This window comes from Apostichopus japonicus, chromosome 14 (genome assembly GCF_037975245.1).
Source record: "Apostichopus japonicus isolate 1M-3 chromosome 14, ASM3797524v1, whole genome shotgun sequence".
Lineage (NCBI taxonomy): Eukaryota > Metazoa > Echinodermata > Holothuroidea > Aspidochirotida > Stichopodidae > Apostichopus > Apostichopus japonicus.
The window spans coordinates 25,049,890-25,063,116 of record NC_092574.1 but is presented as its reverse complement, the minus strand read 5'-3'; the positions used below and the strand labels follow the sequence as shown (position 1 = coordinate 25,063,116).

General features: G+C 39.7%; 1 protein-coding gene across 2 annotated transcripts in view; it reads left to right on the top strand.

Moving 5' to 3' along the window:
• Positions 1-13,227, top strand: part of LOC139979999 (bridge-like lipid transfer protein family member 1) — a 92,110-nt gene that overhangs the window by 45,000 nt on the left and 33,883 nt on the right. For both annotated transcript variants that reach the window (XM_071991324.1, XM_071991325.1), the window contains exons 21-31: positions 277-1,846; positions 2,209-2,308; positions 2,770-2,941; positions 3,128-3,897; positions 4,147-4,327; positions 5,543-7,197; positions 8,527-8,738; positions 9,084-9,183; positions 9,842-10,057; positions 10,756-10,939; positions 12,403-12,492. In XM_071991324.1, the coding sequence (XP_071847425.1) occupies positions 277-1,846; positions 2,209-2,308; positions 2,770-2,941; positions 3,128-3,897; positions 4,147-4,327; positions 5,543-7,197; positions 8,527-8,738; positions 9,084-9,183; positions 9,842-10,057; positions 10,756-10,939; positions 12,403-12,492 (5,250 nt within the window). The remainder of the gene's footprint in view (positions 1-276; positions 1,847-2,208; positions 2,309-2,769; positions 2,942-3,127; positions 3,898-4,146; positions 4,328-5,542; positions 7,198-8,526; positions 8,739-9,083; positions 9,184-9,841; positions 10,058-10,755; positions 10,940-12,402; positions 12,493-13,227) is intronic.

Here is a 13,227-nt window from a genome sequence, read left to right as displayed (position 1 = left end):
AGTTACAATGACTACAAATCTGTATCTAATGCATCCTATCTTCAGTGTTTGTTCTATTGTAAAATGTCTTCCTTTCGTTTCCTTCCAAAATATTTGGTTTAAGAATGGTCTTTTTTATTATTACTGCATTTATTAGCAAAATGGAAGAAAAAGCTGATACCAGGGAGAAAAGATGATGTTTTTAAACTATGCACTCTGCTATGATTTCTAGGTCCTCTGATTGTGGCCAATAGAATGTTGTCTTAGTTTAACACTACTTTGATTGGTCATTCACAGGTTGAAAGTATTCGTCTGGCATCTTGTAACGCCCATAGTCACAGAGTGAAGGATGGATTGACCTTGACCGTTCAGGATATATCCGTTCATCAATACGTTTGTAACTCCAACAATGGCATGATATGGCTGGATGCAGGGTCGGTTATCTTTGGTCCCCTCAATGTTGATCTGGTCCAATTCATTCAAGAGAAAAGGCTGACCAAAGCCAAGAAGCACTTTCTGAAGAAACACGACACAAAGACCAAACGTTTGTGGTTTCTCTGGAACGCTGAGGAGTTGACATCGTTACAGGCCACCGAAAGTAACCATGATGAATGTGGTTGCCATGGGGGTTGTATGTTCTTCACACTAAAGCGAAGGGACTCCTTACGCCACGGTGACAATATATCTATGCCTGGATTGATGTGGAGGCCAGATTCATTCCAAGCTGCTGGTCACTTCGGAGAGAGTCTTCTCAAAAAGGGTCAGGTTGCCTTTGCAGCCTGTGATAGGACCCCAGATGATTCTCCTACCAAAATGTTTAAGTTTACTCGAGGGTGGGTGCATTCTTCTCCTTCTTCTTCCCCTGATGAGGTGGGCACGTTCACCGTCCACGGCGGTGACGATGGTGCACCTGCAAACGGACCAAGCTCGTCGGAGAAAGAAGCGAAGAAGGCCAGTGATACCGAGGAAGGTGAATCAGACAAAGAAAAGGAACAAGAAACACAAAGTGATACAACAGATAAAACCTTGGTACTGGAAGCTGTCACAGCAGATGAGAAGACTGTGTCTCAGAATGAAGCTAAGGGAAGCTCTGTGAAAAGGACAGCAAGTTTGACAATGCAATCCAAGGTCAGAGAGGAAGTTTCCAAGATGACAGGTAGCTCCTACAGCCTTCCTACAGCAGCATTTAGAGTCAAAGTCGCTGTGGACGATTCCAATGTAAAGCAGCGCAGTAAGAGCAGGCCGAAATCCACCGGCGATCAGAGCTCATCCGAGAGCGTCTCAGACAGCGAATATTACTCGGCTAACGAAGATTCCGATGCGGAAAGGACCAAGGTGCGGGCGAAGAGCGTCTCAGAGACGAGCGTGTCAAAGGTCACCTTGTCACCAACCACGACAGAGGGAACCTCCACTTACAGTTCAGCACAGAGTCCGACAGAGGAGATGACCGCCATGTCATCCCTGAAAGTAGATTCACCCAGCCGGAAAGTGTCCACCTCCTCCACAATTTCTTTCCGATCCACCAAGTCGGCTCCCAAGGGATCCAAAGACAATCTTCAGTCCGAGAAAGATCAGATCTTCTTAGGTTACATTCCTTACTTGAATCACAACCAGTGCCAGGAGTGGTTGAAGGTCTCTCCTACTTCCGTGGAGAGTTGGAGGGCCACAGATCCCTACACACAACCCTTTTGCGGCAACTTCTTGAGAACCGGTATCATGAGCCCGCCTCAGTTCCATGTAGCGCAGCAGGGTCTGGGGCCCAGTATGATAGCAGAGAGGCCCAGGGATCAGGACTTGTCGGAAATGGAGGAGGATGTTTGTGAACAAGAGGAGAGTAATGACGAAGATGAATCATTCCTATTGAAAGGTAGGAACATATTAAGGAAAGCTGAAGGTAGCTGTTCCTGAAAGTTTCAGGTTCCTTCATTTACATGATTTTTTTACATTTCTTTTTTTCTGGAATTGGAGCCCTTTCAAATGTTCACTGCTATGTTGAATATGGTATGTCTAGTTGTGGATTTACGTACTAGTTTTGCTATTGCAAAGTTTACAAAGCTGACAGGAGTATTTTTGTTTCATTTTGTGCTCTCTGTATAAAAAGGTCTTTTTGGTTTTTACTTCTCTTACTTTTTAAGAACAAACCACCACGATTCAAAGAATCGTATTTACTTGTGGCTTTTTTTACACTGACAATTTGACAACTTCCACTTTTGTTTCGTATTCATACAGGGAAGAGTCCTGCTCTTGCCTCTGGAACGGCCATTAAAGCCAGCATTGATGGACCCATTAATATACTACTGACCCCATTGTTTTTGGATGCGGCTAACAGGTAAGTTTAGTTTTCTGTATTTTGTGTGATATCTTTATAATAATCTTTTCTTTTAATTCGCTTCTTGTATTTGCCTGTAAAGCTTCTCACCATTGAAAAGTGTGTGAAGAAGAAGAAAAGGGTAAAATGTTTTGCATCATTGTCTCAACAGATGGTTTGAAATCATGAGAAAGGCTGTTTGTTCACAAAACTGAGGAATGACAGTCTGATCCTATCACACTTCATAGTAGATATTTTTAGCCTAGCCTACTTTTCATGTAAGAAGCAGAGATTAAGTTGTCCTTATCACATACAAATATAAATAACCACCTGACAGCCCAATTCTGTGTGATGAGAAGAGAAACCTAACAAATGTTTCTTGGTTCAACACGGAACTATGAATTTTAATGAATCTGATGGAAAGAGGAATATGGATATTAATTGCAGTCAGTCTCCTTAAGAATTTTCTTTGCATTTTGAAGGATTCTCGAATCTGCCATTGGTTCATTGGCTGGTCAACATCCCGGCTCACTCTTAGAGTCAATTCATCATAATTCCATAAGCCATGCTCTGAATACGGCCAAGAAAGTCCAAAAGAAAGGCCAGGTTAACACCACACCTTCTGAGACTAAGCTTACAGTCATCTTGCCACAGGTAATTTAATCCCATTGGATTCTTGAACATTTTGTGATTTTCTGTATAACATTTTCTTTCTCTTTAAAATGTAACAGATTTTACCGATTTTGTGATCATATTGCAATAACATATTTCTCTTCCTAATATTTCAGATTTATAATGTATTTTTTCTTTTTTCTGTACGTCCTATTTTACTGCACACAGATAAACCTTTGTCTGGTGCAGGCTCAACCTACAACACCTAAAAGCAAGGAAAACACTGCATCTCTATTAGTGTTGCATTTAGAAATGTTCTCGTTTAACCTCATGACCCTGAGATCAAAACCGATTGAAGATCAGTTCACCCCTAGTCCCCAGCAGCAGGAGTCATCCCCAGGACACACCTCCATGGATGGTGGCTGCCAGCCTCTACTGGACTCAATGGTCTCCTCCATGACTCTCTCTCAAGCCCACTGTCAGATGAGACGACTTCAAGAAGGACGGAACCTTTTGGACGAGATGGATCTTCCCACCGCCATCCCGGTTCAGCATTCCCGGGTGAGCTTTTGCCTGGATCCCTTGGACTTTGAATCCCTGAAAAGAGGTATGAATACTTCCTTCAATATCAGTGAGGACATGGTGCAGATGAACATAACCACCACCATCATGGCAGAGGGAGGGGTGGAGGAGATAGCAGTCAGTCTCGGCAACGGAGTGGAGAAGATGGGAAGCGTCAATGCCGCCAGGAGAAAGCTGGCGAGATCTCTGTCGAAAGAGTACGGCAGTAGTCCACCAGGTCCCAAGAGAAAGCTGACAAGGCAGTTATCTAGGGAGCCGCAGAGCCCTGCTGCTCAGAAGCATCCCAGAGCCAAGAGCAGTGATAATGAGGGGCAGAATATTGGTCAGGGTGCGACAAGTCTGGTCATCAGGGTAGACTCTTTTTGGAACCATGTACCCACTCCTCCTCATCCAAGGAGAGAACAGACTGCGACTCTGTAAGTCTATCAATGTACTTGGTTATATCTTTCTTTAGGTTTTAATCAAAACTGCAGCGATATGTACTCTCCCACTGTAATGTTGATAGTGGCAAAATGACTGAAGGAAAAGATGAAAGAGTATATGTTCAAACAAATTATGTTACTTAGTTGATTATTTTATTAGATTATTTGCAAAACATATTGAACAAACATTTTAGTTTCATTTATCTGTCTTAACATTTTGGTAAATTTGTTTTGCTTTTTCAGCAATGACTTCAACTTGCTGACCACAGCTTCGCCTGCACTCGACAGTTGGCTTAACTCGGCCAGTAATCTCAATTTTCTCTTTGAGAAGACGATGAAGTCCAGACACCTGCGAAATATAGCTCTGATGACATACGCTATGGCTGAGTCTCACGAATCTTCATTCAAGCCGGTGCTTCCACAGGTAAAAACTCAAAACAACCTCAATCATCTTTAAGGTATTTGTGGGACAAACACAATTATTAAAGTCAAACAGCTGTGACCTATGATGACTACCATTAGTCAAGAATTACCTGCAAAGTTTTCCCGATCTCCTTCCTCTCGCTTAAAAGTGCCCTAACATCGTGGCAAGTCACAAACAGTGGGTTGTTTTTTCAGAATGTGGTTTTATTTCCTTTGATGAACAAGTTATATGGAATATTATATAATATATATATATGTATAACAAAGTTGGATCAACCTTCAAGATCCATTTCATGAGCATTTTGGTTTCCATGGCAGCAAAGCCATTTTAGATGTACACATTTTGCAAGTTTTAGAAGAAAAATGATTGAGGATGCTGCTCGTCAAGGAGAAGTGAAACAAGCCATTATGACCTCATCTGGGCAATGGTAATATTCTGATATACATATAGGAGATATTTTTCAACAGTGTTTACAAACCATATCTTTATGGTGAAATCTGTTTGTTTAGTGTATTACTTGATGTAATGCAATTAATGGTATGCATCATTCTGGAGGGAAAAAAATCATTTCAGACATTCTAGTAACCATTTTTATATGGGCTGACCAAATTTGTGAGTAATTTGACCTTCTGAAAATACGGAAGAAAACTGATTTTATGTCTGTATTCAGCCCCACTTTTAACTTCTCTTTTAGTACACAAAATTTTGAATTTTTCTTTCCATTTTCATTTCAAATCACTTTGGTTCAGTTTACAATCAATCAATAAATAAATCAATCAATCAATCTATCAAGACAGAGTGAGATTGTGAAGATCAAATCGGCAGAAAAATATAAATTAAACTTCACGAATAGAAGAGCAGATAGTAAAGAGATGATAGATGGAGGAGACAAGTTTGGAAACCTTGTGGAAATAGAACTCCCCACAGAGCAAGAGAAAGTGCAAAAAGAGAGAATTGAAGAGAACAAATAATTTATGACGGCAGAGGAGACCTACCATTTACTGGCAGAACTGAAAACCATGTACAGTGAGGTAGAAAAACAATACTTAGATAAGAAGGCAGAACAGTACTGGAATACTTAGGTAACATGCAGTAAAAATACTTTATAGTTTCAATTTTGCAATGGAATGTAAACTTTTCTAATAATTAAGCTTTGAATGTCGGCAGTACTGTTTTTTAATTCTACATTTCTTTTCCTTTTGTTTCTTTGATTAGAGTAAAAAATACTACTCCAAGAGCGGTGAAGCCATCAACAGCGACTTGTCCTGCCAGCTGATATTGATCCTGTGGAAGTACATGATACAGATGGACGAGGTGGAGGCGGAGAAGAGCATTGGTAATGAGGACCTCCCTGCCATCACCACTCTAGAGACCGGTGCCAGAGTCCTGCTCAGGCAGTGGAAAGCCAACCTTCAGATGTTGAACCCATGTCTGTCCACCATGAACTGGAACAAGCAACTAGAGGACTCGGAGATCGAGATGAATAAACTAGGTACGCTGGATTCAGAAGGCTACCTGGAGAACAGCGACGGTACTGTACTGGATGAATTCCCGTCGGATGGGTCGGCTCTGAACGGGACCCGCACCAGCGTGGACCAGTCAGAACATGCGTCCATGTCTGGCTATAACAGGGGTCAGATATATTCCAAGATGAAGTATAGCATGTACGATGAATTCTCGGATCGGAAGAGGAGCAGAAACGTGTCGGGGATGAGCAGTCAGGGTGAGAGCGGCTCCAAGTCAGCTAATACATCCTACACCAGGCTTCTCAACCCTCAGAGGTCCAACACCAGTGCCAGCTCTATTGAGGGGTCTGTCTTTGCTACCAGGACCTCAGGCGGTCACACTTACTTACCTGTGACTGATTTAGAATGCGTCACAGAGTTAAGTATGGGAAGCGTGTCAAGTGACGAGGATGTGGAGGCAGACGAAAGATTGTCACAGAACGGTGACATCCTCATCAACAGTGGATGGCCGTCCCCAACATCACAGCCTAGTTCCCCGGTGCCCATAATGTCCTCCTCGGCCACTCAGATCGGCGACATCGAAGTCATCTTCAAACCGGTCTTGAAATACTTCAACCTGAACACTCGGGACAAGGTGTCCGCTATCAAACAGATCGTGGAGGTGGTAGGACAGCTCTCGGTCTTGTTCACTCTGGACGATTTTGAGATATGTATCACAAAGACCAGTTCAAAGGCCATGAAGGACAAACACACAAAGAAGCTGTCAAGAGGCAAGACATTTCACAGGAGAGATTCACCGGCATTCTCCTGTCAGGATATCAGTCTCCGTCTTGCCATCCAGGAATCTCTCAAAGAAAGTTCGCTCGTTACCGCAGCTGACGACGCACGGGTGGCTTCCTCCCAGGCGGGAGGAAATAAAGACGCAGAGATAAGTGGTAATATCGAGGTAGTTTTGAACATCCATTTTGGAACTGTACTGCAGGTCGTTAATATGGCCATCCTGAGGTTGATAATTCAGGTGGCGCAAGTCATCAAAAACTTTCAGAGGGCCAAGACAGATCTGATGTTGAAAGAGTATGCGTCCACCCTGCCCACTGAGGGAGAGGTCATGCCATTCCAGTCGTACCTGCTCGGACAGTCTCCGCAAAAGACGGGGGATATCTCCAAGGGGAGGACTAGTCTCCCTAAGAGTGGCTACAGACCAAAGAGTGCTAACCAAGAGGATGATTTGGATACTTTATCCTCCAAAAGTGGAAGCGAGGTGATGCCTCAATGCTGGCAGACTATGTATCATCTACTGAACCTTTATAGCGACCGGGAAGAGGACAGACCTCACGTCTACGAGAATCCTCTCTTCTCTGTGGAGAATGAAACCGGCGATCAGAGGATGTTTTACAGAAACAGGTTAGTAATAACTTAAAAACGATTTTGTTAAGAAAATTTTCAGTCTTGTTTCTGGAGAATATTTATAGATCTCTCTCCTGTAACAGACTTCTACTATGCTCACATCATAGGGAATTGACATATTTTCCAATTTAAAGCAAGTGGCTGTGTTAACATTAACATGTTTCCATGTTAATGTCTCTGTCATGCCAAGGAAGACATCAGTTAAAGTATCAAATGTGTTTGTCTGATCGCTCCCATAGGGAGAATGAGATATTGAAGTTCCTTGGCCAGTTGGGCATATACAGCTATGTCAGTTGCTATAGCAACAGTTGCCATGGAGTCGATACTCTAGGGGAGGGGGGTCACCCATGGTAGGATACCCCAGGGTGACCGGAAGTTCATGACTGAGCGAGGGGTCAAAATGTGTCTGTGTGCGTGTCATTGTGTCAGTCATTCTGTCAGTGTGTGTGTCCAAGTTTGTGTCAATAACTCTTAAATGGCTGGACCGTGCAAGTGGCAAGTGGCAAGTGGCTTTGTTAACATTAACATGTTTCCATGTTAATGTCTCTGTCATGCCAAGGAAGACATGTTAAAGTATCAAACGTGTTTGTCTCATCGCTCCCATAGGGAGAATGAGATATTGAAGTTCCTTGGCCAGTTGGGCATATACAGCTATGTCAGTTGCTATAGCAACAGTTGCCATGGAGTCGATACTCTAGGGGAGGGGGGTCACCCATGGTGGGATACCCCAGGGTGACCGGAAGTTCATGACTGAGCGAGGGGTCAAAATGTGTCTGTGTGCGTGTCATTGTGTCAGTCATTCTGTCAGTGTGTGTGTCCAAGTTTGTGTCAATAACTCTTAAATGGCTGGACCGTGTTTCTTCACACTTGGTGGGAAGGTACCCCAGAGTGATCCCGGAACCAAAGATCAGTGGTCAAGATCAAGTTTATTTAAAATTGTTTTGATTTTTTGCTGTTACACCAAGAGTATTGACTATCTTGTCATTGTGTCATTTATCAATCAATGTTATGTCAAAAACCCTGATTCTCCCTTCTTGTCACATTATATTATGTTACAATATCACAGGCAATGTCGCCCAGAAATTACGGTTTTGCAATTCCTAAACTGAAGCACGAAATTTCAGGTTGATTTGCATGGCTTAAATTTATTAGACTCTTCTTCTGCTACTCTCAAGTTAAAATTTCATCAACTAAATAATAAACATTAAGCAACTCCCAGGAATTCCTATGTACACAAAAATTCATCCATTAATTAAATAAAGATGCTTTGAAAATGTAAACTTTGTTGATTTCTTAATATAATATATATATATATTTTTTTACTAGGCACACAGCAGAAAGTCATTCTTCTGGTGAGGAGAGCTTCGCCTTCCAACCTCCAGTCAGAGGATCATCAAGCAGTATAGGGCTATCATTAACGTGTACCCTAGGAGTCGATGAATTCTGTCTACTGGCTGAATTAGCTGGTCTCCATCTAGAGGTGGAAGTATTTCAAATTGTCTTAGGAGTCACAGCTGCACAGAGCTTATTAAACCAAGGTAAGATGCTTGAGTGTGTGTCTGGCCACCTCATTGCCCTAAATGTTACAGCTACATACATATAGTTAAGCCAAGATAGGATAGTTATTATGTCTGAATCCTGGTTGTGATTTATAAAGTGTTTTACTTTTGGCCTTTCTTCCTTCTTTTGCTTCTTCACGAAGGAAATCATACAGCATAATGTTGCCATTTAATAACAGAGCTTTCAAGCCTAGGTTAATGCCGTCTTCAATGACCGTTACTTCTGTTCCCTTTTGTAACCTTATAACATTGTCCTTTTTGAGTGGATCACGCAGATAGGTAACCACGGTAACACATCACCTAATAACGTTATTCTTGCTTTAGCTTATCCCGGTTTTGTGAAGAAACTACCAGATGTGTCAGCTTCCTTACAGAGCCCGTCCATCTCTGCGATTCTTTCCAAAACATCAAAGACGGAGCTCTTGTAAGTATCTGCAAGCTCAAATTTTGATGTATTTTATGGTCTATTTCTTGTCTACTTCCATGCTTTACTTTGTAATACAGAGAGACTACTTTCTATCATAGTGCAATGGTGATGCTTGGAAATTCATATTGTAGTGGCTTTTTTTTCATCCAGAGGCAATCCAAAGTTTTATGGTCTTTGGATATAGGAACGCAGTTCTTAAATGAGCTAAGACTGTTAATTCACTTTAAGTTTTTATATAACAATACATAATAATGTATAATACTACATAATAATATATAATAATATGTAATAATATATAATGTAAATTAAGTTACCAATAACCAATTTGTCTCACTCCTCTTCAAAAATATAAAGGAATTTTCTTTTCAGCAGGTACTTTTGGTGAAGCATAAATTTTTAAATTACAAACCGATGATTCAAACTTCATAAGAAAAAAGCAAAAGTTTGCACAACAGTTGAAAGGTTCTAACATTGATTGGAAGACTCCATTTTTTTTTTGTAGAAATGGCAAGTTCATTCAAAGTTTTTGTTGGTAGAAGGAGGTTCTCCAAATGTTTGGTATGATGAATTGATTGACTGGGTGTTTTTTTATTGTACTTTTAGTATTTAAGAAATGATAAAGTTTTGGTTGGGAAACATTTTGTTTTATTATCAGAACGATCGGTTCTCTGACAATCGAACTTCCTCAACTCTCGGGAGCCACGAGTAGCCAGGAACTCTCGAGAATCCACATCACTAGTTTAGTTTGCATCCCAAGCATCGTGCTGGACGTGCCACTTGATATCTCCATGCTGACGGACATTGCAGCCGAGGCGAGCAAGAAACTGGCCTTCAGGATACGACAGCTACAACAAGCTGAACGTAGCTACAAGTACGTGGAGAACAAAACCCAAGTTGATCTAAATCAGAGCGCTGTTGTTTTTGCGATACTTAAATATCATTTTAGCACTGTTTGTTGGCTTGTTTGAAGGTGGTGTTAAAACATCATAACATGCCCAATTTCCTTTTCATGTGATTCTATTGTTGCATTCGATTCAAGAACTCCCCTTCAGGATACGACAGCTCAAACAAACCAAACTAAAACTACAATTATGATTAGGTGTCTAGAATATTACTCGGGTTGAATTATTAATTTTATAATTTTTTTATCGTTTCAGTTTCCTTTTGATATGATATGACCACACAGTATAGTTTTACATTTTGTGATTCTTATCTTATAAAATTGTCTCTGGACAAAGAACTTTTAAAATTCAATGGTACATTTCAAGAATGCTTCGTTAATGAGTATTCCTGTGGTTATAAGAAAGTAAATTTAGAAGCGTGCCTTAACATGATCAGTTGTAATATTTCATCTTAGTTTATATATACTAAATATTTGTTGGTTTTGATAAAATTTGCATGAAATGGGTTATAATGCAGAGCCTTCCATCAAGAGTAAAATCGCAAAAGTAAACAAAAATCAATAACTAGGAAAAGGGTGACAAATCAAGAAACTTGACCTATTAAAAGTGTTCTTTTTTTCATTTATTTGATTCTATTTTCACTGTCGTTTGATTTCCGCTAATTCAGAACTCATCACAATGACTTAGTCCCCCCTCTTCTGTTGGATGCCGCTGATACAGGGGTGTCCGATCACAGTGGATTCGACTTTCTACCCGACAACAGAAATAGTTGGATTATATCCACGGTGGCGAAGATAAACTCCATTAGCATTCAGGCTGCCCTGCTGCCACAGTTGTTCACACAGTACTTGGTGAGTACAAGTGGGTTATGTAATGGTGGGTGGTAAAGGGGTACCTCTTTTTGAACGGGCAGTTGGGGGGGGCGTGGGATGGAGAGGTTAACCCAGGCAAAGTTTTGGTAAGAATAATTTACTGATGTTTCATCTTTTCAAAATTTAGGCCGGACTATGTCAGGATATAGTATTTCAAAAGAACTGCACCTCCCTCCTTCCAATCCCTTACCCTTTGTATGGAACTCTCAGGGTTTTAAAGATCATTGCAGGATAGTCTTTCAGTGACAGTATCATTTATCCTAATGAATAGTCAGTGTAAATTCTGTTAAATATTAATTTCTCTGTCTCTGACAGCCCTTTATCATTCATAAACTGTTGTAATGTATGCCCTTAGTTGACGGTGTCACGCATCCTAATGAATAGTCAGTGTATAATTCTGTTGAATGATTTGATTTGATTTCGGCAAAATATCATTCTTCATCTACATACAAACAAAAATTGCACATAAAGATAAACATTTAAAATACAAGATGGGAATATATTAAATGCATCAAAAAGAAAATAACATGCCAAGGATAACCAAAAGCTTATTTCCAAAGGGGTCCTTATAACCATAAACATACAAAAGATAAGAAATAAACTATTAAAACATCTAAAACATGCATACAAACACTGTAAAAAAGAAAGATATTTACAAGCTAGACATTCATATGATTTAAAAGGTAGGCTTTGGCATCTTTTTAAAATTTGTATTTCAGCAGGATGGATTTTATGTTTTCAGGTAGCCTGTTCCAGTTTTTAATTGCATTGTAATAAAAAGACCCAGCACTGTGCGTTTTAATTTTGGGAAGTTGAAAATTAAAAATACTACCTCTTGTGTTATGGCTATGAACACTATTTACTCTAATAAAACTCTCCCTCATATAAATTGGAGAGGTACCATGGAAAACACTAAAAACATGAACATAATATTAATTTCTCTGTCTCTGACAGCCCTTTATGATTCATAAACTGTAGTAATGTATGCCTTTAGTTGACGGCAACATGTATCTTAATGAATAGATGGACCGCAGGTTGCCTCATGTTATTCAAATATAAACTTCTCCAACTGTGAGAAGCCTTTTATCAAATGTCGCACATTCACAATCATATCTGCACATATGCAAATGGAACTGCCGGAACCGAGTGAAGCAAGAGTTAAGTGTCTTAGGACAAGGTTGGACACTGGCTCATGAAGGCCTGAAGGCCCTGCACACCTCAATGATCACAAATGTATCAAATAGTTCATGTATTTTAAAATAAAGCTAGAACGTTTCAAACTGCAAACAAAACTTTGAGCGAAGGAAAGAACACACCTTTTGAGATAACAGATGCTGTGGAAACAGAAGGGCACAGAATAAACTTCAGCCCTTTATGGCAGTTTAGATTTCTCTGTGCTTTCATCATAACAACATGAATGTTTTCTGTTCCTTCTACTGTAGATTGAGAATACCTGCTGTACTTTCAAGTGGAAGGATGAAGGACAAATATTTGCTACTATACCTAAGCATACTCTCAAGTTTCATGCTAAGGTATGGTTTACACTCTCCCCTCTTCTCTTTCAAGTAAATGAATATATTCATTACTCAACATGTGATCATTATTACAGAGTTATTTCATTATCCATTTGTGTTTCTCACTCATAACTACAGTAAGCATCAATAAAAACTGGTAACTAATACTACTAAGTTAGACACTGAGTCAAAGAGAGATGCTGCAACAGCTGCTAACTTCCATGTTGCAAGACTGTCATTCAATATCAGGAAATAGAAATAATATCTGTAGACAAGCAATGCTTATTTTGTGAAACTGCAGAGCACAGTAATATGTCTGACTTTTGACACTGTGTCTCAGTGGTCCTTGTTGTGTTAGGCAACTGGTTAGGCTATAGTATATTATTTGATTTTCCTTATCCACAAATCACATAAAGAAAATATTGTAGATTCTGTATACTCATATCAAGTTTGTATTTTGTGTATAGATATAGAGTCTATGTTTTGTGTTTTTTGTATAGAATCTATATTATGTATACACATTAAATGTTGATGTTTTGTATATACATATAAAGTCTATGTTTGTGTTTTTTGTATAGAATCTATATTTTGTATGCACATTGAATGTTGAGATTTTGTATATACATATAAAGTCTATGTTTTGTGTGTTTTGTATAGAATCAATGTTTTGTATATAATGTATTTTGTATAGAGTATATGTTTTGTACACACATATAAAGTTTATGTTTTAATACTAAAGTTGTCTATCTTTTT